Below are 25,237 nucleotides of genomic sequence, written 5' to 3'. Positions count from 1 at the left end.
ACAAGACGGAGACTCCAACTCCTTCCACAAATTAGGCTGTGAATATGGAGCAGAGAAATAGGGCAGTGGCTGGAGTGGCACACGAGACCAAGGGAGGTTGTTTTTGTTTTTCAATATGGGAAGGCTGCAGCTTTCTATGTGCTAATGCAGCAATCCCATAGAGAAAGGGAGAAGGGAAGATACAGAAGCAGGAGAGAAAAAGGAGAGGGGGAAAAGAAAGGGCATGAAATTTAGAGCACATGTGGAGGTATTGGCCTTTTGAGAGGAAAAAGAAAACTCACCTTTTTCTTTTCATAAAAGAGACTTTTATTTCATTAGAGAGACTTAGATGAGTCTTGTTCTCCATGGCTAAAAAACAGCAAGGCTTCATTTTGCTCTTGGGTCTGCAGCTGGTATTGGCTCTAGCTCCATCTTAGCCTCTGTGTTTTGTAAGATATACCTGGTCAGAACCTTGGCCATATCTGAATTTTGAACCCAGCATAGACCTGGGTTTATGAAAAGAAAAGTGTCATGAAGGAAGGCAGAGAAGATGGGTGCTAAAGCAGACAGGATTAGAGACTGGTGGTAGGGTTTCAAGTTGATGGAAGCTCCTGTTTTCTCGGTGCTGCTTCAGGCACAGTCAGCAGCTGTAAGTGAGAGGGAGGGAGACAAGGGCAGGAGCCCTGTCCTGTATCCTCATTTGAGAATTCCATCTCTTCTGCCTCCTCCTAAGGCCAGCCTTGGCCCTCACAACTGAAGAGGAGCACTTTGAGAGGCTACAGTGCTCTTCTCAACCACTGTCCTGGGACTGCTATACTAAAGCTGACCTGCTTCCGGGTCAGCCCATCCCTGAAACAGGAGAGGGCTCATAATTGCTGGATTGATTGCTCTGGTTTCCCCCCATGATCAAAGGCAAGACCTGATCTTTCACTCCACATTGAAATGATATACCTGAGCCAAGGAACCTCCCAGTCTCCACTGGAAGCATCTGAGAAACAGATGTCCCCTCCCTCCTCCCACAGTAGAGTGGATACAGGACCCTGTGTGACATTTGTCAGATCTTTGGACTTTTCTGAATCTGCTTCCTCATCTGTCAAATGGGGTTATCAGGCCTCACAGGGTGGTTGTACTGTAGAATACCAAGTGCCACACAGGTAGAGTATTGGGGCCAGCCTGTAATTCCTACCCCATGCTACCTCATCTTCTGGCTGTTGCCTCCGCAAAAAGAAAAGGGGTGAGAACGATGGCTGGTTTAGCAGGACTGTGGCACAGTGATCCATTTGCAGTTCCAAATTCATTATAAATTAATCAAGTTCCACTGCCCTTGCTTTCTCTTCCCTCTTATGATGAAGTAACTCTTTACTGGGGACAGCTTCCTAATTTTGTTAAAAGTTATGTATGATTCTGCTTGCTTAGCTGCTGATGGACAAGCTAGTTTTATCAACTTCCGTACAGGGGAGGAGAGAGGTTGATGATGAGAACGGCAGTAATTTGCTTTACATGTTGTCTTCCTCAGACTATGTCTTTTGCTCTGTAGATTTTCTCTCTTGGGAATATCTCAATCACTGATGACTTCAAATATGATTTCGAATGATGCAAATCCTTATCTTCAGTCTAGTCTTCTCTCCCATGCCGCAGACACGTACAGACTCAACTGCATCCTAGACGTCTTGTCTGATGTGTCATAGACAATTCACTCTGTGCAAAACTTGAGCTTGTCATCTTCCTTTGCATACTTCCTCTGACACCTGCATCCATATCTCAGGAAATTCAGCCACCATCCATGTAGTTACTCCTGCCAGAAGCACAATTATCTCTCACCCCCGCTCCTTTATCCCCCATGACCCATAGCCAAGACCCACATCACCAAGGTCTGTTAATTCTGCCACCTAAGCATCTTTTGAATCACTTACTTCTCACCCTGCCCTTGTCTAGCCCAGTCATCTCCCCACTATTTCTTTTTTTTTTTTTTTTCCAAGACGGGAGTGCAGTGGCATGATCTCGGCTCACTGCAACCTCTGCCTCCCGAGTTCAAGCAATTATCCTGCTTCAGCCTCCCCAGTAGCTGGGATTACAGGCGCACGCCATCACACCTGGCTAATTTTTGTATTTTTAGTAGAGATGGGGTTTCACCATGTTGACCAGGCTGGCTCGAACTCCTGACCTTAAGTGATCTGCCCGCTTTGGCCTCCCAAAGTGCTGTGATTACAGGAGTGAGCCACCAGCCTGGCACCCCCTGACTGTTTCTAACCAGTGTCACTTATACTTGCACTTTTCCACCACTGTTCATTCTCCACACTGTAGCCAGTGTAATCTCACACTCTAATCAGACCTTTACCCCACTTTACCACTGGCAGGGGGAACACTGTTTAAGCCTGTCAAAACCCCAAAAAAACTTCCATGTTCCTAAGTCAATTATCAAACCTCAGTGCTCAATTTATTTGACATCTCAGCAGCATGTGACACAGTTGATCTCTCTCCTTTGAACACTTTCTTCACTTATTTCTAAGGCATCACTTCTTCTTGGTTCTCCTCCCTCACTGGCTGCTCCTGCTCTGCCTTCTTTGCTGGGTCTCCCTCATTTCCCCTACTTCTTCTGTATGCTGAAGACTCCCGATGGTTAGCTTGGCCCAGACCTAACTCTACAACTGTAACTCGACAACTGCCTACCCAGCATCACCACTTGAATATCTAATAGATGTCTCAAATTTAACATGTCCAAAACTGAGCTCCAGATTTTATTCCCAAATCCATTTCCCCCTCCGTCTTCTCAATTTTGATTAAAGGGTACAACTGAACTCTGGGGTGGGGGTTGTTTTTTGTTTATTTGTTTGTTTGTTTTTTGAGACAGGGTCTCGCTCTGTTGCCCAGACTGTAGTGCCGTGGCATGATCTCAACTCACTGCAACCTCAAACTCCTGGGCTCAAGTGATCTCCTGCCTCAGCCTCCTGAGTAGCTGGGACTCTAGTTTAGTTGTTCAGGCCAAAACTCTTGGAATCCTCCCTGATGCCAGTTTTCGATTAAACAGGAAATTCTGACAGCTGTATCCTTAAAATATACAGAAATGTGCTTCTCACCACCCTGGTCTCAGCCATCATTATTTCTGACCTGGATTATTGCAGTAGCCTCCTAACTTGCCTTTCTGCTTCTTCCCTTGCTCCTCGCAACCGATTCCCCATACAGCATCCTGTTAACTTTTTAAGATGTTAAATCAGTCATCAACTCAATCATGTGACTTCTCTGCTCAGAATAACTTCCCATAAATGAATAGGAGAAGTAGAGCTGGGCCTGAGGACAGGCAGGCCAGAAAGTAGGAAGATAGTTTTGACCTCAAACTTGAAATTTGCATCTTTTAATAAATGTGCAAAGCCATAGCCCTGAGCTAGGTGCAGAAGACAGGAGCTTCCCTCGGGGAACTCACAGTCCCCTGGGGAGCCAGCCTTATATCTAAGTTCCTCCAACTCCTACCAACTGCCTGTCATGCTGAAAGAGCTAGGACCCTCATGCTGTGGATCCTGCCTTCAGGGAGCTCGCAGTTCTTGGAAAGGCACTGGCCTCCAAACCACTCATTTCCTCAAATGACATTTGCCTGTATTAGCCCTGAAGTAAAGCGAAGGGAATGAGTATAGGAAAAGAAAGATAGAGCCATGTGGGGTGGCTTAAGTTGAATTCAACAAAGATGAAGAAAGGCTTTTCAGGCTGTGGATTTGAAAAGAAAAAACCTCAGAATCAATAGAATTTGGACAGCAGAAGGTACAAGCACTGTGTACTAGAGACGTGGTCAGAAATGGGAAGAGATGGGCCTGTACTGAAACAAGATAGGAATTAGAAGCAAAGGACAAGAAGCAGCCTGTCATCTGAGCCTTGGCCTCTCTGCCCTGCCCACATGGCACTTCTTTACCATGAGGTGAGCCCTGTCTTGCTCTCTATCTTCCTGCGTTAAGCCCATGCTCTGCCCACATCATGAATGGGCCCCTGGATTAACCACAGGCATCGGGCCAGACACTGTTATTCATGAGGAGTGAGTGTAGGAGGCAGGAAGTATGAGACAAGGCCAGGCATGAGGGTACCCTTAAAACCCTGAGTTTTCCACCCCTCCCACCCCATGTTCTCACTTGTACTCAGCTGGACCACAGCGCTTCAGACATCACTAAGGATCGAGGTGCCAGCAAGCCTGATTTTTTTTGTCCTGTCTCTGCTTTTGACTTTCTGAGGTCCTCAGCAACATGTCTAAACCAAGGGATAGAATTTTTCTATCCTGGCACCTCTAAACCCAGCTACTTGGGAGGCTGAGGCATGAGAATCACTTGAACCTAGGAGGCAGAGGTTGCAGTGAGTTGAGATGGTGCCACTGCACTCCAGCCTGGGCAACAGAGTGAAATTGTGTCTTAAAAAAAAAAAAAACTATCCCTTAGTTTCCCTTCCACAAACCAGAAGCAGCTGAAAGATGAATGGTCCTGGTAGAGAACCCCAGTTCTCCACGAAGTCACCAGATCAGATCAGTAGGGGACCTGAGGGAACTTCCTGATGCTGGGTTTCTTCTCAGCCTGTGGTCCAGGCCTGATGGCTGAGCTGCCCCACTTGGGGCAAGAGGTCCAGACCTATTGCCTCATTTCTTTAAACCACCAAGTCCCTAGCTTTCTGCAGCGCCTAAGAGGAGACCCAAAGGTCAAAGTATCTCTGATAAGGGCCATACAGAGCTTTTAGAAAATAAGCAGCTTGGCCAAGGCTGTAGAGGTCAGAAGAAACAGCCAAAATTGGCTGTCCCAGACTGCAAGTTGGCAGGCACTTTTTAGGAAGGGGCTCATAGGTCTGCTGGGCAGGTGCTAGTCTCAGGTTGCCTAAGCCACTCTGAGGCCAGAGTCTAGGGGGAGCCAGGAGCTCTTCTTGTAAGACTATAATTTTTAACCCTTCCCTCTCAAAACCTGGACTTTTGAGCCCTCTCTCTGGCAGAGCTTGGGTTCAGAAGATTGAGGATCATCTTTTGAACCAGGCCCTGTTTTAAAACACAAACCAAAAAAAAGGGTTGAGGAGTCTTGCCCTAGTCAGGCCCCTTCGTGGCACAGACTGAGGCCCAGGGTGAGGGAGTGACGTAGGCCCTGTAGAATGGGCCTGTCTGGGAAGGCTTCTTGGAATAAGGAGAGGGTAGCATCAGGTGGGGTGTGGCACAGAGGGAGCATATCGGTAGTGAGAACCACATGACCAGACCTCTAATTTAGGCATGGAGGGTGAGCTCAGAGCATGAGACCGGCCATGCGGCAGCCAGGCTGAGCAGGTCAGATTTAGGATTTGCCTCTCAGGGCTGGACCTCTAGTCTAAGTACCTTGTCCTCACTTCCCCTCTGCTCCTACTCGTGGCTGCTGAGTTTGCTGCTCTCTGTAGTGTCAAGGAAGTTGTAGTCCAGGCCAGACTCTGAGGGCCACCCCAGGGGAAGGCAGCCAGCCAAAGGGGTGAAAGTTGAGCAAGGCAGGCAACTATATTGAGCCCTCACTCGGCCTCTGATGCAGCAATCCATTGGCAGGTCCACCTAGCCAGCCAGACCCAGCCGGCTGTTTACTTTCAGTTTTCAGCTCCTGAGTCAATGTTTATGTCACTTAAAGGGGCTACTCTGGAAAAGAACAGAACTTTAGCACTCATCCCAGACCAGAGGCTCACTGTTACCAGAGAAGGGGGGAAGACAGTGGAATGGGGAGAGCTTGCCTGGCCTAGCACTGCTTACCCCAGTACAGGAGGTGCTGTACCCCAGCTCTACTCAGGACTTTTGGGGCCTGACCCTTTGCCTGGGATGGGGTCTGAGAACAGCAAGGCTTCATTTTGCTCTTGGGTCTGCAGCTGGTATTGGCTCTAGCTCCATCTTAGCCTCTGTGTTTTGTAAGATATACCTGGTCAGAACCTTGGCCATATCTGAATTTTGAACCCAGCATAGACCTGGATAAGAAGACCAAACAGAAGTTCTTAGATCCACTTGACAGTGAAGCTAAGACCCACAGAGACCCAGAATGAGAAAGTGTCTTGATCTTGAGTGAGTGGGACAGTTAGGTTGGGCCACAGACCAATGTCCTTTCCACTGCACTCCATTGCCTGTCCTCTGAGAAAGTCCCTGGGTTACTTGGAACCAGGGGTAAGTGGGGGCACCTGCACCCACCAAACCCTGGGAGCATGTGGCCTGTTCGAGGGATCCATCTGGGGACTGGAGTGGAGAGAGCCTAGAACATAGTGGCTGGGATCAGATCACCTTCCAGGCCAAAGAAGAGGGCCAGGCCCTCCCGAGAGAGCTTTTGGAGAAGAGGCTGTGCCACAGGGAGCAGACCAGAGAAGGAGCCAAGAGCTGGGATCAGCCCGTGGTTTATAGAGTGCTTCCTCTTGCATTATCTGCTCATCCTGATCCCATTTGCAGATGCACAAACCAAGGCCCAAAGAGAAAGTGGGTTGCCCAACACCACTTGGCTAAGAAGTGGTAGAGCCAGGGCTAAAACCAGCTCCTCATGCAGGGTTAGCCACTCAATTTGAAGAGCCCCAGGAAGCCCCATATTTTCTTTCCAAACCTCTCCTTACACCTTCCACGTGCTCCATATTCTCCCCAGGAAAGTCCGACCTTTAGCATTGAAGGCTCTTTTAAGACACATCTATTATCAGAGAGGCCTATCATGTTCATGGCCTGGGCATCCAGGTACTCAGAAAGGAACAGATCCCATGCATGGATGAGGGAGGATTTAATGGGGCAGCCTGAAAGCCCCTGGCCTGCTGCTGTGACACCCGGCCTGCAGGAAAGCCAGTTCTGTCTTTCAGCCTAGTACAGTCATCGAATACCCCGTCCCTGTTCCCTGGGAAGGCCCTTACAGATCAGCTTGCTGAAGTCCAAGAAGAATAAGGTCAAATTTCCCCCACACGTTCTGGAACTTCCCTCAGCCAGCATCAACCCCTCCTTCTAGTAATAGGTTTGTCTTGGCTGCTCTCCATACCTGCAGCTTAGTCTATCCCATACCCACCACTTTCCTAGCAAAGAAAATTCCTTCCTCACAAAAACTGCGCCTGCAGGCGGCATACCCTGTCTCTTCATCGTCTGTTCACATTCCACCTTCAGGTTTAAGTCCCCGCTCCAGGGACTTCACCCCATGGATGACACCCACTGTCTAGACTCCAAGGCACCTGCAGCCCCTCCAGCTGTGACTATCCTGCTTCCATGTGTCTTCCTCCTGCCTCCCCAGGAAGGTTGATGCCTCCCACAAAGCACATGCTCTGCTGATAATTTTCTTGTGCCCTCAGGCCTCCAGCCAGAAGTGTGGTAGTATTTCAGAGGAATGGATAATACATTTGAGGGTATCCCTGCTCTGGCCAATTTCGCCTCTGGCCAACCCCACCAGGGTTGTGTGTTAGGGTAGCAGTCCTGATGAAGGAAGAATCTTCACTACTAGTCAAGATGGTTTCTAAACCCTATTGAGGTCAACAAAAGCAAAGTGCTGCTGAGTGTGAGTTCTCTGTCCTTGCACACCCCAGCCCTGCCCTGTACACAGAGCCAAGCCCTGTCCTTGTCCTGGTCTGTGGGCCTGGACCTTGCAGATAAGGCCCCCTAGGCCGTTGGGTCAGGGTGTCAGTGCTGGAAGGTTGGTGCCACACACGATTCAGCTCCAGGGCAGATATGGCCCAGCCAGTAGGTGTAAGCCTGTGCTCATACTGTTCCCTCTAATGAAGACCTCACCCCACACCCAGCTTCTGTTGAAACCCTGCCCATCTTGGAGCCCACCTCCTTGTGAAGCCTCCCCAAACTTTCTTAGCTGTTACTAATTGCTGTTTTCTCAGTGCTCACAAGCTCTAAGCCTCATGTCTGTGATTATTGGGTAGCTCATTGTCTGTCTCCTCTCTAGCTGAGCAGCCCTGTGACAACAGGAACCACGTCTGCCTGTTGTCCATAAGAGTTGATCAAGTAGAGTAGATCTTAGGCTCCTGAAAAGTTTGATGAGTCACCAACAGAGGTGTTTTGTTTTGAGACAGGGTCTTCCTCTGTCACCCAGGTTGGAATGCAGTAGCACGATCACAGCTTACTGCAGCCTTGAATTCTTGGGCTCAAGCGATCCTCCCACCACAGCCTCCCGAGTAGCTGGGGCTGCAGGTGTGCCCCACTACACCCTGCTATTTTTTTTTCCTTTTCTTTTTTTTTTTTTGGGGGACAGAGTTTCCCTGTGTTGACCAAACTGGTCACAAACTCCTAGACTCATGCGATCCCCCTGCCCTGGCCTCCCAAAGTGCTGGGGTTACAGGCGTGAGCTACCCAGCCCAAGAGAGGCCTTTTGATGGTCATTTCCTGAACTGAGGTAGTTGGCCCTTCCAGCCATGGAGAACAAGACTCATCTAAGTCTCTCTAAAACAGAGAAGACATCTCTTCTAGATGATGGGGAAGCAATGCCTGGTTTTAGGATTTGAGATAGAATACTCTGCTCTTAGGCCTGTTTTCCCATCTGGCCCATAAAGCAAGCATCTCCCTACTTCCCCTTCAGAGTAGCAGAGAAAGAAATGGAAGATAAGATACAAATGATGACCCAGAAAATCTACCTGCAGTACAGCTGGGGGACAGGAATGGGACTTGTGTCACCCTAAACCCCAAGTAGCTCAGGAAACAGCCATCTTGGATCTTGGGAGTAAAGAAAGATATACACAAGCTTAAAGTGCTACAGAGAGCCTGAGAGAGTTTGACTTAACTAAAGACCTGGCATATGGTAGGCCGACAACCACTGGTTCTAGAATGAATGACCGAGAAGCTTACTACAAGAGTCTCCTCCCCACCCAATTTAAGCCTGTGGTTACCCTGGCCTGTGGTCATCTCTGTGATTGTTGGGTAGCTCATTGTCTACCCAATTTAAATTGGCCCCACGCAATTTAAACCTGTGGTCCCACCCATACTCATCTAGCCACTCCCAAGCTCCTGTCTTGGACCTGGCCTTGCTGGGATCCCAAGCCTCAGACCCAGTCCATGCCCTACAGGAGCACCCAGTGTGGAAGTGGGAGAGCAATAGGCAGAGGCTGGCCCACTGGCCTGCCCTGGTCTGAGGCATCAATCATGGAGTGCAGGTGCTTCCTGTATGTTGGAAGGCATAACTGCAAACACCAGCAAAAAGTGGGTTTCCTTCTTCCCTTTTAGCCTAGGCCTGCCTAGAAGGCAGGGAGATGTATCGTCTAGTCTCGGCTGTGCAGCCCAGCCCTAGCGCCACTTTGCTCTTGGTTATAAGGAAAGGCTGCCTGTTGACTCATAGCACTGAGAGCTTCCCAGATTATAGACATTCCCTTGGCACTTAGAATTCTAGATTGGCAGGGACCCTCAAAGTTTCCATCCACCCTTCTATTTCATGGGTAGGAAACTGACATCCAGACGGTAGACCAGGGATGCCTGACTCCACTCCCCTTATCTCATTCTGGCAATTCTAATTCTTTAGGCAGATCTCTCTGCCTCCCAAGGCTTAAGTCTGAGCTGAGAAAGCCTAAAACGGAGTTCTGTTTATTTCTGTGCCCCTCTCAAGTAGGTATTAAAAAGGGTTGCAGACATGAAAGAAAGAATAACTGAATGTTACTGATGCCAGAAGCAACTCTAGCTGGGCCTCAGTTTCTCATGAGCAGAACTGCAGGGCACAGGTAGTCCCAGTCTCTAGGGTCTCCACCAAGCTGCTTCTCAGTGCCCAGGAAGCGGTACAGTATGCTCTCAGTGGTCCTTCAGTTTATGACAGCCTCAGCTCATGGGACTTAATGGCAGGGAAGAGCAAGCTGCATGCCATGAAGTCAGCCAGATTGGCCTGTGGAGGCTGCTCCCATCTCCTTTCAGAACTGCCCCTTCCCCTATCAGGCCTCCACCTCTTCCCCAGGACCTTGCTCTCAGCCAGCTGTCTGGGATGGCTTTCCTGTAGAACTTTGAGTTCCTTCAGCACAGAAGCCTGACATGGAGTAAGAAAAAAGAAAGAAAAATGAGCAAATGAGTTAGAGGAGTCCAGAGGACCATGACACCATAACCCACAGGCAAATACCTTAAAGGTGGAATTAGTGGTGCCCTGTCAGCCAGAGGCAGAGAGATCAAAGTTTGGTAGCCAGGCAGTAGGTAGGTGCTTTGTGTCACCTGGCAACTCCAGGAGCTCCAAAGGGCCAGAGAGTGTCTTATTCCCCACCATCTCCCTGAGAGTTGGATATGTTCCCACCATCACACATGGGACTAAACCCAGAGCACAAATGGCTTGTCTAAGGCCACGCAACAGGAGAAGGGGTGAGGATTCAGACCTATCCTGGAGGTGACGCCCTCCTTCTCCAGAGGCACAGAAAAAGTCAGGGCTGGGGTTCACATCCCAGCTCTGCCACTCAGAGCTGTGGGACCTTGAGTTTATTCCACCTGAATGTAGTTTCCTTATCCACTACGTGGGGAGAATGATATACCCCCCATATAAGGTCGAGGTAAGGGTCAAACAAGATAAGGTATGTAAAGCGCTTTGTAAACCACGCAGCTCTACAGAAATATTAACCAAAGGACCAAAAGATGAGAGAAACCAGTGTCATCCATTGGTGGTGCCATATCCTCAGCGCTAACTTAGCTGACTTCTTCCTCTCCAGGACAAGAGCGAAGCCACCAGGGGAGCCCTCTCCCAAAGGCCTTGTCGCCCCAGACCTAACTCGCTCCCCCCCAACCTGCCTGAGGAAGAAACCCGCAGAATTGCACGGATATTTTCTTCTCAGTACTCCCAGAAAGACTGATGCAGCCTGAGGCGCTGGGAGAAGGAGACATCTGCCCACCCTCCCTCAGCTTTGTTCAGCTTGCAGAGGCACCAGGTCTGGCTCCTTCCGGGCTGTCACAGTCCTGAAACCACCACTTACCTAGGCCATGGCTGCCTCAAGAGACCCAGTCAGCCCAGACTGGCGGAGTGCCCCAAGCCAGTCCAGTGTCCACTTGCCAAATGTCAGCTCCTTTCTTCTGTGGTGAGGCAAAGGCTAGAAACAAAATGGAATCCGCGCCCAAGTGGCTCCTCCATCTTTTGGCCAGCGGACCCTAGCAGGCATCTTTCGGTGGAGAAACGCCTCCCAGTGTCCTTGGCACAGCTGACTGCTTACATGAGCCCACCCTCTTCCTGAAGATGTGGGACCATTTTAGCCTTAAACGTTGGGGAGGAGGGACATGTAGATTGTGTGCATTGTGCATAGTCAAGGAAATCCTAGGGCCACCTCCAGTTCATTTGTGTGGGAACAAGGATATTTTATAGATACAAATTATTTTTATGCCATGTTGAATTAATTGGGACAGGAAGGGGAAATCACCTCCTTCAGACTTTTTATCTGATTGTCTAAAATTCTAACCATGCTTTTAACTTATTGTTTTTACCCAGCTCTGAAGGTCATTGTTCTTGCCTGTGTTTGAATAAAATCATATTGGTGTTTGTAATCCGTGCACAAGTGTTCCTCCCTCACTGGAGTGGGGATGCTAGGAATTCGTGTGTGCCCTAACTGCCAGAGAGGAAGATTAACAACCATACCCCTCCCCCCCGCAGACGAGGATCAATCACCATGAGACTCTGGCTCCCCCAGAATCGGGTTGGTCCAGATGACAGTGACACCCAGTATTTCCTTTGCTGATGCTTGAAATCCATTAGTAAAATGGAACCCTCAGAATCCCTCTTATCTCTGAGATGGGTAATTCTGGCTGAGGCTGTCAGACCACAAAGTCTTGAGCAGCTGCCACAGAAAAAGCCCCGTGGGGAGGACAAGGAAAGGGCCATGGACGGGCGCGGTGGCTCACACCTGTAATCCAAACACTTCGGGAGGGTGACACAGGCGGATCACCTGAGGTCAGGAGTTTGAGACCAGCCTGGCCAACCTGGCAAAACCCTGTCTCTACTAAAAAAAAAAAATACAAAAATCAGCTGGGCATGGTGCATGCTTGTAGTCCCAGCTACTCAGGAGACTGAGGCAGGAGAATCACTTTAACCCAGGAGGTGGAGGTTGCAGTGAGCCGAGATCACACCACTGCACTCCAGCCTGGACAACAGAGCAGGACTCAAGACTCCGTATCAAAAAAAAAAAAAAAAATGTGGCTGGGCAACAGGCTTTCATCCCCAAGTACATATCACTTCACTCAGCTCTCAAAACAACTTTCTAACTCTAGATATTATATCTAGAGTTTCTGGAAGTTCAGTGTTTTGCCTCTGTTTGTGGAGTTAGGAAGTGATTCACCACACAAGAAATCCCCAGAGGTATTGCAAGGCTACTGCTTTCAGTGACCAAAACAAGGTACAGCCAATAAGTGCTCTTAATTTAGGGACTTCATGGAGAAAGACCACGTGCGCTGAAGCAGTCAGGGAAGGCTTCCTAGAAGAGACGGGTCTTGGGGTGAGCCCAGAGAATTGGCCAGACTATGGACAGCAATAGAGGAAGAGCCAGAAAAGCCTGTGAGCGGCGTGCAGCTGGAGATAGAGACCAGTCTCGCTGTGTCTGAGCTTCTGTGGCCTCATGTGTAAAACAGATAATCACTCCAGCTTCATGGGGTTGTGAGGAAGATCAAACGAGATGACATTTTTTAAAGTGCTTCGCCTACATTTGGCACACAGTGGAAGCTTAGGAAATGTCAGCCCCACCCACTCTCTGATGCTCCAGAGCAAACCCGTAGCAAGGCAAGCACACAGTCACTGGGGCAGGCAGAGCACTCCTGGGCGTCAGAGGGTGCATAGTGATGCGGGAACCTCAAGGAAGGAGTGGGTGCTGCCTTCCTGGTGACAAGGCCTCCCCCTTCTATTTGTCTCTGCTCCTAAGTTCCAGCCTGCCAGCCCACCCCTCCCCAGCACCACAGAGGCCAGCCTCCCTCTCAAGTCACCAGCACAGAGCATTCAAGGCCCAGGACCCCACTTTCCTTGGGGCTCAGGGAACCTAAAGAGGAGCAGTTGGAGACCAGGCCTCAGGGGGAAAGCGCCAGGTAAAGAATATTCCTCCAAATCCCACTCTAGCTCCCACAGACAACCTGATCCGGGTCAGGAGGACATGCTTCTACTCCAGGTTGAGAGCAGCCTCTGATGACACAAAGGGACCCTGAGGTCGAGACCTCCCATCTCCACTTCAAAACAGTGTGTTATTTATCAGTATCTTAGCCCTGGAAGCTGAATCTTCCCAGTGCCAACTCTGAGGTGAATGACTTGACCAGGCATGTGGCATGGATTAAGGCATGAGATAGGTGTTCCCACCACCAGAACGAGCCAGTGGCTACCTCTCTTCCCAACCCATAGCAGGCAGCCTTGGGACTTCTAGCATGGGCTGGCCTCTGGACATGGAGCCAAAGCAGGCAGACCTGGTCCTGCTCTCAAGCTCCCAAGCCAAAGAGAGCCTGGCCCTCCCTCCCGCTGGGTTTCTCCAGAGCCTGCTGCCTCCTGGTTTGGGCTTCTACTCTATTCTTCCCCCACAGACTCCCTGCAATTTACTCCACCACCTCCAGGCTAGCAATTACAGATGGAGCTCAGAACCTACTTCCTAAGCCTTCCTAATCTCAGCAGCCCTGACAGCCACTTCCCTCTTAACACTAATGCAGCTGCTTATTCTGCTGACATTAAGGTCAGGGCCTGGTCCAAGGAAGAGGACAGGTACAGCCCAAGCTTTGCACTTGAGCGTCCGTACCTCTGACCACCTGCCCTGTGACCCTGGCTGTGTGCTGAAGTCCAGAAAAGACTTCTGCCTACTCCTCCTCTGCCCTACCCAGTCAACTCCCTCTCCTTCCCTCCCTTCTGCTTCTCACTCCTCTCCTCCCTTCTCTTCCTCTTCTCCCCTTCCCCCATCACCTGGGGCCCGATTCAGCTATGCCCAGCCCTTACTCTAAGTGCCCAAAGATGGAGCCTCCAGTAGCTTCTGTGGGGCACCCTTCCACCCCGCCCCAGCTCCCTTGGCTCCAGCAGTGTCCATGCTAAAGCTTCCAAGTGTCATGTCAGAGAGAATGGTGGTCACCATAGATAAGCCCAAAATGCCTTAGAGTTTACAGGCTAGAGTCAGGCCCTGCCACGTGCTGGCTGCATGGCCTCCCTGAGATTCCATTTCCTCCACAGTAAAATAAGTGGTAAGATTTTAGGATCCCCAGCACCAAAAAGAAATGAAATACTGAAGCAGGCTCCAACACGGATTAACTTTGAAAGCATTACTATACTAAGTAAAAGAAGCCAGTCACAAACAAGCACATAGTGGATGATTCCATTTCTAGGAAGTGTTCAGAAGAGGCAAATTTATAGAGACAGAAAGTAGATTGATTAGTGGTTGCCTGAGGCTGGGGAGTGGGGGAAGGGGAGTGACTACTAATGTGTCTGGAGTTTTTCCAGGGCAGGAGGGTGAAGGGTGATGAAAATGTTCTAAAATAGATTGTGTTGATGGTTGCACAACTCAGAATATACTAAAAACTATTTGAATTGTGCACTTGAAACAGATGAATTGTATAGTATGTGAATTCTATATCAATAAATCTGTAATTAAAAAACAAAATTAGGCCAGGTGCAGTGGCTCACACCTGTAATCCCAACACTTTGCCAGGCTGAGGCAGGAGGATGACTTGAGCCCAGGAGTTCAAGACCAGCCTGGGGAACACAGCGAGACCTCGTCTCTACTAAAAATTTTTAAATTACCAAAAAAAAAAAAAGTAAAAAAAATTAAAATTCTAATAGTACCTATCTCATAGGATTGTGGAAAATAGTAGTAATGTATGTAAAATATTTAGCACATAGTGGGCACGAAGAAATTACAGTTATCATTATTATTATGAGGCCTGGGAGAGCTGTGCCCAGCCTATTGTGGGAGGCCTTGACCTTTGGACTCAAAAGTGGCAGCAGGTCCACCCCCCCATACACCCTTGTCACCAAGAAAACGTCCACAGTTTAAAGGAGCTATATTAAAGCACCCCAAGTAACAGGACTGAACCAGATGTGGAACTCACTCACCTCCCCTCTCACCTCACTGCCCTCACCAGCCAGCCTCTTGTCAAGTGATCAGGCAGTCAACCAGCTTCTCTAGGATAAGGTTTCAGGTCAGCCCGTGTGTATAAGACCAGTGCCAAGCCAGAAGCAGCAGAGACAACAGTGAATGACAAGGAGGGGCCATCCGATCCCTGCTGCCACCCCCTGGGATGGAGCCATAGGGAGCCCCTGTGCTGCCTCTGCCCTGGCAGGACTCACAGGTAAGACCCCTTTCTCCTCCCTCATCCCTTCCCCTGTCCCTCTCCCTTCTCCTTGTTCTCCCTTTCATTGGAGGCTTTCAGCGAGCAGCCCCGAGCAGTCAGGGCTCACTAGCTGCAGCATGTCAGACCTGATATTCAGTCCAGCCCCCACCTTATAAAAAGGAAGCTGCAGCCCTGATGAGGGTACTGTGGCAGGGCTGGGACTTGAACCCAACACCCGTGTCACTCACTCAAGACTCATACCCCGTTTGCCTTGCTGGCTGCCTCTGGTGATTTTGCAAATCCCCATAGACAGGAAGTGGCTTTCTTCTTTGCCAGCCCCAGAATCTCTGCGATTCCTCTAGAGCATAAGTCCCTTTCTTTCCATGAAGACCCTGGGGCCTCTTCCTGAGTAGGGATGACAGGGGCACTTCTGACCTGAGGCTGGTCCAGGTCATTTACTGGGAGCTTTCCAGAGCCCATGGTCTCTCGGCCTAGATGGCTTCTTCAGTGGGCTGCCGTGAAGGCTTTGCCGGGAGGGTGGGTTGGAGTTGGGGAGGCAACTGGTATTGGGTAGGATGTCTCAAAATGGGGTCCTCTTCCCCCGCTTCAGAGCTACCATGGGGAGTTTTCCTAATGCAGATTCCTAGCCCCACCCCAGATCTAAATCAGGATCTCTGGGGCTGAGGGCTGAGAATCTACTCTGTAAACAAGCAGCTCAAGGGATCTTCGGCTCTCGCTGAAGTCTGAGACTCTCTGGGCAGTGAAACAGGCACAGCTTCAGATGCCAGACAAGCGTGGACACCAATCTCAGCGCCAGCACTTCAGTTGTATGACTAGCTAAAGCCCTGGAAGCCTCAGGTCTCTGGTTTATGAAATGGGAATAATAATAGCAACTACTTGTAGCCTTATAAAGGGATCGACTCAGTCAGTGTCTGTAAAGCCCTCAGCACGGTATCTGGTGCAAGAAGCAACCAGCAAACTTTCATGGACCATGCAGACTAGAACATCCCATCCCTCAGGAGCCCCAGCAGAGCTACAGAAAGGAGGATTCCACTTTTGACTTCTTCCTCCACTGGCCAGTGGCAAAAGGCTGCCGGCTGCTAGGGGTGTAGGGGAGGCTGGAGTGAATTGGGAAGAAGATTGGGGAGTGCTGGCCTCAGGGCAGCTGCTACATGTGCCCACCACTGTGGCTTCCCCTCCTCCCCCAGCTTGACTACTGAAAGTTCTAGAGCCCTGACCCCAAGATGGGCTTTTGACCTGAGTCTACGCCCATCCATTCCATTTCCCATGAGTGGCTAAGAACTGCCCCTCTTGTCAAGTGATCAGGCTGAGGCCAGGAGTTCGAGACCAGAATAAGCAACATAGAGAGACCCCATCTCTACAAAAAATAAAAAATTAGCTGAGTATGGTGATGCACGCCTGAAGGCTGAAGGTGGGAAGGTCACTTGAGTCCAAGAGGTCAAAGCTGCAGTGAGCCTGGATTGTACCACTGCACTCCAGCCCAGGTAACAAAGCAAGAACCTGTCTCAAAAAAAAAAAAAAAAAAAAGAAGCAGTTTGATATTGGGGAGAACAGGTGCCTGAGCCTCGGTTTCCTCATGTATACAGTGCAGATACCACTGTCAGCTCTGCCTACCCATGGTAAGGAGGGGAGGGAGAGGGTCAGGAGGAGGATTGCAAAATCTGAGGGATGGGAACGTGACCTGTTTTTATAGGCCAAATTCACGCAGCTTAAGTATGGCACCACCCAGGCTTCTCCCTTTCTAAAGCCCCTCCTGGGTGCTGAGGAGCGCCTGGGGGCCAGGCCAGACATCACTCCATCAGCCTCCTCTGGCCTGTCTCCTGCAGCCTCACTGCGGCACTGAAGCCCAGGGCTGTGGAGCAGCCTCTCTCCTTGGACCTCCTCTCGGCCCTAAAGAGACTGAGCAGAGCCTTCCAGGACCATGGTTGGACTGAAGCCTTCCGACGTGCCTCCCACCATGGCTGTGAAGTTCCTGGGGGCAGGCACAGCAGCCTGTTTTGCTGACCTCCTTACCTTTCCATTGGACACAGCCAAGGTCCGCCTGCAGGTAGGTGCCCTTTGGCCAAGGGTCATTGATCACATGGAAGGAGGGGCTAGTTCTCCCCCACAGCACGCATGACGTGTGCCCACATGACCTTCCTCACTCAGAACTCTGACAAAGACTCTCACTCCACTGCTTAGGACCCTTCCTTGCCTCCTCTCATCACCATCCACCAAGACAAAAAAATCTAAATTCTTTGCATAATGCGACAGGGCCCTTTATGGGCTAGGCCCTACTTCTTAAAGTGCAGTGTGCGGTAAAAGTAAGGAATTAACTGTGTGATCTTGGGCAAGCCACAAAGCACTTATAAAATGGAAAGACAATCTGTCCCTCTGATTTACTCTGAGGATCAAACATCAAGCCGTGTGTATAACACTGCTTTATGAACGGTAAAATCCTGCCCAGACACCAGTGATTTCTACTGTGATGTGAAGGCTGTGACCAGCACAGTTGTTCTCAGGCCCAGCCCAGGCAGGCTCAGCCCCAGCAGGGTTCCTGTGCACGCAGCCCCTTCTTGCCCTCCCATCTGAGTCCTCGCCCCCGGCTATTGTCCCTCAGATCCAGGGGGAGAACCCGGTGGCCCAGACGGCCCGGCTTGTGCAGTACCGTGGCGTGCTGGGCACCATCCTGACGATGGTGCGGACCGAGGGTCTCTGCAGCCCCTACAATGGGCTGGTGGCCGGCCTGCAGCGCCAGATGAGCTTCGCCTCCATCCGCATCGGCCTCTACGACTCTGTCAAGCAGGTCTACACCCCCCAAGGCGCGGACAGTGAGTGACCAGGTCCCTGAACACCAAAGGGGTGGCCGAAAGTCTGTGGGTCAAGAGACCAGGGAAGTCTAGACTCAGAGGCAGAGCCAGGGGCTGGGGGGAAGATGGTACCGGATGCTCATGAGGAGGCTCTGAGTGGACATCAAGGAAGCTGCAGGGGCAGCCCCGCAGAGAACAGCATGTCCCAGAGAGCTGCTTAGTAGAGGGTACTGGCCCAATCTCTCTGCCCCTTCCAGGTTCCAGCCTCACTACCCGGATTTTGGCCGGCTGCACCACGGGAGCCATGGCAGTGACCTGTGCCCAGCCCACAGATGTGGTGAAGGTCCGATTTCAGGCCAGCATACACCTCGGGTCGTCTGGGAGCGACAGAAAATACAGCGGGACTATGGATGCCTACAGAACCATCGCCAGGGAGGAAGGAGTCAGGGGCCTGTGGAAAGGTAGGTCTGGACTCCGGGCACAGGCGGCCTTAGGCAGAGCTTTCCCTCCCCTCAGGCTGGGGCAGGGACCCCAGCAAGGGGGGGCTCCCAGCATGGCATGTTCCAGTGATTCTGAAAGAACATCACAACCAAAGATACTTCACTGGCCTGCCACAGCCCCTCAAACTCAGTTCATTTTACCAGCCCTTTGCCATGTGCAGGCTGCTGTGAGAGAGACAGAAATGAATTTAAGACACCTTCACACACCCAGGGCGTGAGGACAGCGGAGGAGATAAGTCAAGATGCAGCTACACCATGGGCAGGATGTGGTAGGGGTTGCCCCAGAGGTGGAGCTCCAGAGGCAGGCTCTGCAGAGAAGGTGACACCTAAGCTGGGCCTGGAAGACTGAACAGGCTCTAGGTGTGTGGAGATGGAAGGGGAGGGGCCCTCACGCAGGGCCCGAGGAAGAAGAGGAGCATCAGAAATGCACAGCTGTGAGGAGTGGGCGCAGGGAGATGCAATGAGGAAGCGCTCCTTTGGGAGCAAAGCTGGAGGGTTCCCTATGTGTCCACATGGCGGCCACTGTGATGAATGCAGGACTCTCTCCGCGTGTGAACCAGAGGTTGCAGGAATGTTTGCAGAAGAAACTGACCCAGTGAAGTTTAAGGGCAGGACACCTCTTAAGTGGGGGCTCTTCAGTCACTTGTTAGGCACCCTTCAGAGCTTGTCCCCTTACCTGTGAAACCAGGGGTGGGCCCTGCTGGCACCACATTCCGTCACTGTTCCAAGAGCTCAGCCTCTCGCTGAATGACTTTCTTTTCTGGCTGCAGCTGGGTCTCGGGGAGGCATATGTTAATTTTGACAGCTGTTGCAGATCACCCTCCAAAATGAGGCCAAGTGAACACAAGTGGGCCTCTCTGTTCTCTGTCTCTGAGGAAGATATGGATAATCTGAGAGTTGTCAACTCTAGAGAGGAAAATATGGAATCTGCGCAGCTGGGGTGGGATCCTCTGGCTGCGACCATTGGAATGGGGCCTGATAGCCCCAAAATTGGGGCCTGTGACCTTGCAGCCAGGGCATCCATTTCTCCCATTTCCCATTCATCCGTCCCCACTGCCTTCCTAACAGGAACTTTGCCCAACATCATGAGGAATGCCATCGTCAACTGTGCTGAGGTGGTGACCTACGACATCCTCAAGGAGAAGCTACTGGACTATCAACTGCTCACTGGTGAGGCCCTGGGCTCCAGGCAGGCAGCCCTCCCCCAGCAGGGAGGGAACCCAGAGGCAACTGGGTTTTAGAAGAAGCAGAGAGAGAAGGAGTGCCTAGTAAAGAGTGCCTGGTACATTGTGGTGACAAGCAGGAAAGACCCCTAAGCTGGGAGGCTGGAGACTTGGGTTCCAGTCCCAGCACCACATCTCACTATGTAGCTTTAAGCAAGGATCTCTCACCTTCTCTGACTTCAGTTTCCTCAAACAGCCTGCATGACCTCCCACCTCTGGGTCAGCCCAGGCCTAGTTTGCCAGTACTTACCAAGAGCTTAGCCCAGGGCACTGTGAGAGATACGGAAAATACTGTCAGATACGGAAAATATGCTCAGGGAGTTCATGGTTGAGTTGGGGACAAACAGTGCATACATATGGACAGAACACAAATGCACTCCTTGATATTTGCTCATCCTTCCTATGCAGACAACTTCCCCTGCCACTTTGCCTCTGCCTTTGGAGCCGGCTTCTGTGCCACAGTGGTGGCCTCCCCGGTGGATGTGGTGAAGACCCGGTATATGAACTCACCTCCAGGCCAGTACCTCAGCCCCCTCGACTGTATGATAAAGATGGTGGCCCAGGAGGGCCCCACAGCCTTCTACAAGGGGTGAGCCTCCTCCTGCCTCCAGCACTCCCTCCCAGAGAACGGGGACTTCTTTCTTTTCTAATGTGGCTACCATGGGTCAACCTGGGATGTAGCGGTGAAGAGTACAGATGTAAATGCCACAAAGGAGAAGTTTAAAAAACCATGCAAGTAAAAGAAAAAAAGTGAACCATACCTGATGGGGAGAGTTAGGGAAGCCTGACTGAGGAAGCGTTCTAGGAACAGGTAAAAGTACTGCCTGTCTCCAAAGGAAGTTGGCAATCCTGAGACCTCCCAGACCTCCTGCCATAGCCATTGAGCACCACGCTGACCACAGCCGGTGCCTTCCTCACTGTCTCCACACACTCCACATTTTCTTGCACTTACTGCTCCCTCTGCATGGAATGCCTCATCATCTACAGGTTGTCAATTTTAGCCTCCTTCAAGACCAGTTCAAATGCCACCTCCTCCCTAACACTCTCAGGTGTAAATTTTCCCTCCTCCCTGGGAACTTCTGCAATGCCGTTTGATACCATTTTTATGGTATTTATCACCTCCTGCCTTGTATTACAGTATTGGTAAGCTTAAGTTATTCCTCTTGCAAAGGGCAAGTTCCTGAAAGCCAAAGTGGCTCAGACGTCTTGTATCTCCCACAGTCCCTCACACAGAGTGAGCACTCGATAATGCAGATTGGTGACGATTATCACGACAGCTAAGTCACTCTATATTAGGCCTCGTGCTGAGCACTTTACACGCATTATCCCAACAGCCCCTTGAACTGGGTAGTATTGTCCACATTAACTAAGGAAAAGACTGAGTGTCAGAAAAGTTAAGTAACTTATCCAAGACCACAAGTTAAAATGGTGGAGCCATGGCTCAAACCCAGACCGTCAGACACCACACCCAACAATGTTGTTTATCCTACTGGTAAGCTGTTAACTTGGCCCTTTCACCTCCCACTGCTGATGCCTTCAACAGAGAGTTTTCTGGTGCCTGGTGTTATCATGGACCCAACAAGTGCACTACTATAGGTTCTCAAGCCTGGGAATGACGTAACAAAACTATATTGCAACTGATAGACTGTTCTTCCAAAAAGTGCCTCTATCATTACAGTCTTCAGCTGTAGCCACTTGTCTCAGTTACTGCTTTCACTTGTCCAACATTTCTGGAGCATCCTGTAGGTGCCAGGCCCTGGGTTATGCTCCCCTCAAAGAGCAGCAGATAAGTTGGTGATATTTACTGAGCATTTACTGATGCTGGGCCCTGTGCTGAGTGCTGTCCAACATTAACTCACCTAATCTGCACGACTAACTCTATAAGGCAGATACTGTTATTTTCCTCATTTTACAGATGAGGAAACTGAGGCTTAGAAAAATGAAGTGATGTGTCCAGATTGTAAGGCTGGAAACTGGGAGAGCTTGGATTTGAACCCAGGTCTGACTCCAGAGTTTACATTTGTTGTCACAGTGCTATAGTCCCCATGAGGGTCAAGAAAACCCATAGCATGAGGTTATGGTTCCCCAACTGAGTCCTCCAGAGCAAAGAGCAACCAGCCAGCAAAGGAGGAGAGGAGGGGACAGTCCAGGCAGAGGGAGCAAGAGGAGCAAAGGCATGGAGGGAAGAGGGCCTGGCATCATCAGGGAATGTGACTAGCTGAGTCTGGTGGGAGCAAAGGGGCCCAGGAGGTGGTTAGTGGAGGGACAGGCTGAGAGAGGGGCAGGGGCCAGCTCATGGGCTTCTCCCTGAGTTGGTGAGCCACAGCTGAGGTGGGGACACTGTCCCTGCAGTGCCATCACAGCACAGCCAGGCTCTCTGGAGATGAGCTAAATCTGGTGCCACACTGTCTTCACCCTGCAAAGCCCGAGCTTCTCCATGTCCTGGCAGGGGGCCATGTTAGGGCTGGCCCCCCGGGGTGTAACTGAACCCAGAAACACCCAGCAGCAGGGTGGAGTCAGAACCACACCTCTGACACTTACTAGCCACAGGTCTTTGGTTGAGCTCTTAACCTCCCTGGGCCTCAGTTTGTGAAAACATAGCTGCCTTATAGAACTGTGAGAGGCCTGGTGCAGTGGCTCATGCCTGTAATCCCAGCACTTTGGGAGGCTGAGTCAGGTGGATCACCTGAGGTCAGGAGTTCGAGACTAGCCTGACCAACACGGAGAAACTCTGTCTCTACTAAAAATACAAAAATTAGCCGGGCGTAGTGGTGCATGCCTGTAATCTCAGCTACTTGGGAGGCTGAGGTAAGAGAATCACTTGAACTTGGGAGGCGGAGGTTGCGGTGAGCTGAGATAGTGCCATTGCACTCCAGCCTGGGCAACAAGAGTGACACTCCGACTCAAAAAAAAAAAAAAGGAACTGTGAGAATTCGCTGCCTAACACAGTAACCTGTCTCAAAACGTCAGGTTTTCTTTTTCCCTTACTCCGACTTCTGCCTAAATCCCCTTAGCAGGAAAAAAAAAAAAAGAGCGAGAGAGAGAGACTGAAAGGATTTCAGAAAATGCTTGTGATGAACAGAAGTCTAGATCCTTTGGCACTACCACTGTGTCCCGCAAGAGCACACGCATCTGCTGTGGTCTCCTAGCACTCCACCTGATGTGTTGGTTGTTTTTCTCATCAGATTTACACCCTCCTTTTTGCGTTTGGGATCCTGGAACGTGGTGATGTTCGTAACCTATGAGCAGCTGAAACGGGCCCTGATGAAAGTCCAGATATTACGGGAATCTCCGTTTTGAACACGACAGGAAGGTCACTGATAGCTAACGTGTCCCAAACCAGTTAAGAATGGAAGAAAACGGCGGATCCACGCACACATGGACACAGACCCACACATGTTTACAGAACTGTTGTTTACTTGTTGCTGATTCAAGAAACAGAAGTAGAAGAGGAGGAAGGATTCTGGTCTTCAGTGCCATGCCTTGAGAACACCTTTGTTTTGCACTGACAAGATGGAAAATAAATTATATTAATTTTTGAAACCCATTAGGCATGCCTAATATTTAGGCAAGAGAAAATAAACCAAGATAGATCCGTTTGGACAAAATGGAGGGTTGGAGATGTGTATCCCCATGAAATCTGGTTAGATAATGAATGATAAGCAGGAAGGATGGCAAGCACGGGACAGGAGAGGCCCACGATAGAGTGGGAGATCAGCCACGGAGCCCGGAGGGACGCCACCCAGCAACACAGAGCTGGCGACTGCCGCTGCACCGTCACACATGCATCATCAGCCTATTCGTAATGTGGCTGCCACAGAGAGTCCTTTGGGATTCTAGGAAACCCAAGGAACAAGAGAAAAAACTAGAGCCTGTGCCAGTGTGAGACTGGGACTCGTAAATATTCCTGACGACACTGAAGAATCAAGAGGGCAGCCTCCCCTTTCCTACAAAATGGAGAGAGCCATCCCTTCCCTGTCCACCTCACCAGGGGTGCTGCCACACGCAAGTGAGAAGCTGGGCATGTACACACCTTATGAAAGCAAAAACTCTGTGTGAATCTAACTACAAGGACAATGTCTTGGGAGAGATTTTGTTGGGACAGAGAGGAGTTGCCAGGGAAGAAGGTTTGAAAGATACGGTTGTCTAGAGGTGAGACCAAAGGATCCAGAGACTTGGGGACCAGAGGTGACAGTGGATGATGTGAAGCCATAGGAGCCCCGCCCCCATGCAGCCCCTTCCCCCCCACCACGCACTCAATCGTGAGCACCTCAAAGGGTTGTTGGGCTTGGGGGAAAAGAGGTGGATTCCTGGGCAAGAACCTAAAGTAGCAAGACTCGGAATTCTTGGGAAATTATTATGACTCAATAAAAGAATTCACACCTTAGGTGTGGGAATAAGAACAGCCACTTCTCTGCCTTTTCTTTCTTGGAATTTTCCTTTCTCACTTATATTTCAGGCTTTCTATGTGTCAGCGTGGGGCCAGATCCAGCCCCACATGCCTACACTTCATCTACCCCCTCTCACCCTATTTAATTGCAGGCAAGTTGCTTTATTTTTTTAGGGCTCCAACTCCTGCTTCTGCAAAAGGCAGGGTTGAAGCAGACGACCGACTTCCAAGCTTAAGACTGTACATCTTTCGAATTGATAATGGGGACCCAAAGTGCCACTGTCTTTTTCTACTTCTTGGCAGCCTTGTGTAGCTCTGATGATTGTCAGGACTGGGTTCAAACCTCACCCCATTCTACCATACTAACCACCTATCCACAGGGAATCCTTGCACCTTGGTGTGCTACCAGAAAAGTGGGAATAACAATCCCTGCTTCACAGGCTTGTTGTGAGGGTTGACCTAAACCTCCTTGGAAAGCAGACATGTGGTATGCATCTGCTACCTGGGAGGCTTAGGCAAGAGGATTGCTTGAGCCCAGGAGTTCAAGGCTGCAATGAGCCATGATTGCACCTGTGAATAACGACTGCACTCCAGTCTTGGCAACAGAGCAAGACTCACTCTCTGAAACAAAACAAACAAAAAATCGTTGGCATACAGAAGGCGCTCGGCAGTGTCATCTCCCTGCTTCCCTGCTCCTGCCCCTCCACACCCTGGGAAAAAGCCAGTATCTATTCATCCTCAGCACTTCCCTAAATTTAAATGAGAACTTCAGATCATCTATGTATAAAAACTGGAGAGTTCATACAAAAGCAAAAAAAAATTATTTTGATTTAATGTCTGGCTTGGTTTTCAAATAAAACCCATATTTTAAAAACTTTCTGGTTGGTGCAGTGGCTCATGCCTTTTGGAGGCCGAGGCAGGCGGATCACTTGAGGTCAGGAGTTCGAGACCAGCCTGGCCAGCATGGTGAAACCCTGTCTCTACTAAAAATTTTAAAAATTAAAAAAAAAAAAAAAAGAAAATTAGCCAGGCATGGTGGCAGGTACCTGTAATCCAAGCTACTCGGGAGTCTGAGGCAAGAGAATCGCTTGAACCTGGGAGGCAGAGGTTGCAGTGAGCCAAGACCGTGCCACTGCACTCCAGTCTGGGCAAAACTCTGTCTCAAAAAAAAAAAATTAAATTGAATTGAATTA

The 25,237-nt window shown here is 50.2% G+C and overlaps 2 protein-coding genes across 9 annotated transcripts in view; both read left to right on the top strand.

Annotated features, from left to right (window-relative positions):
• C2CD3 (C2 domain containing 3 centriole elongation regulator) overlaps positions 1 to 11,386 on the top strand; it is a 161,156-nt gene extending 149,770 nt beyond the window's left edge. For 4 of the 7 annotated variants that reach the window (XM_033203761.1, XM_033203763.1, XM_033203764.1 and 1 more), the window contains one exon: positions 10,564 to 11,381. In XM_033203761.1, coding sequence (XP_033059652.1) covers positions 10,564 to 10,704 — 141 coding nt within the window. In that variant the 3' untranslated portion in view covers positions 10,705 to 11,381. Of the gene's footprint in view, positions 1 to 10,457 lie in introns of all 7 variants that reach the window. The other 3 variants (XM_033203759.1, XM_033203760.1, XM_033203762.1) reach the window with 3 other exon arrangements.
• Positions 11,387 to 14,514: 3,128 nt separating this feature from the next.
• On the top strand, positions 14,515 to 24,059 carry UCP3 (uncoupling protein 3). 2 transcript variants are annotated; one of them, XM_033205638.1, is made up of 7 exons: positions 14,515 to 15,139; positions 16,969 to 17,189; positions 17,742 to 17,952; positions 18,189 to 18,392; positions 19,500 to 19,601; positions 20,063 to 20,243; positions 22,840 to 24,059. In XM_033205638.1, the coding sequence occupies exons 2-7, from the start codon at positions 17,064 to 17,066 to the stop codon at positions 22,952 to 22,954; spliced, it is 939 nt and encodes a 312-aa protein (XP_033061529.1). In that variant the 5' UTR covers positions 14,515 to 15,139; positions 16,969 to 17,063; the 3' UTR covers positions 22,955 to 24,059. The 2 variants fall into 2 exon arrangements, with proteins under 2 accessions (XP_033061529.1, XP_033061530.1); XM_033205639.1 differs by lacking the exon at positions 14,515 to 15,139 and having other exon boundaries at positions 16,616 to 17,189.
• The last annotated feature ends 1,178 nt before the right edge of the window (positions 24,060 to 25,237 follow it).

Source organism: Trachypithecus francoisi, unplaced genomic scaffold (assembly GCF_009764315.1).
Source record: "Trachypithecus francoisi isolate TF-2019V2 unplaced genomic scaffold, Tfra_2.0 Lachesis_group8, whole genome shotgun sequence".
Lineage (NCBI taxonomy): Eukaryota > Metazoa > Chordata > Mammalia > Primates > Cercopithecidae > Trachypithecus > Trachypithecus francoisi.
This window is presented reverse-complemented; position numbering and strand designations above follow the sequence as displayed.

Coding starts and splice junctions, on each gene's coding strand:
- UCP3 (XM_033205638.1), top strand. CDS start 17,064: ATGGTTGGACTGAAGCCTTCCGACGTGCCTCCCACCATGGCTGTGAAG. Junction 18,393..19,499: donor AGTCAGGGGCCTGTGGAAAG/GTAGGTCTGGAC, acceptor CCTTCCTAACAG/GAACTTTGCCCAACATCATG. Junction 20,244..22,839: donor CCCACAGCCTTCTACAAGGG/GTGAGCCTCCTC, acceptor TTTTCTCATCAG/ATTTACACCCTCCTTTTTGC.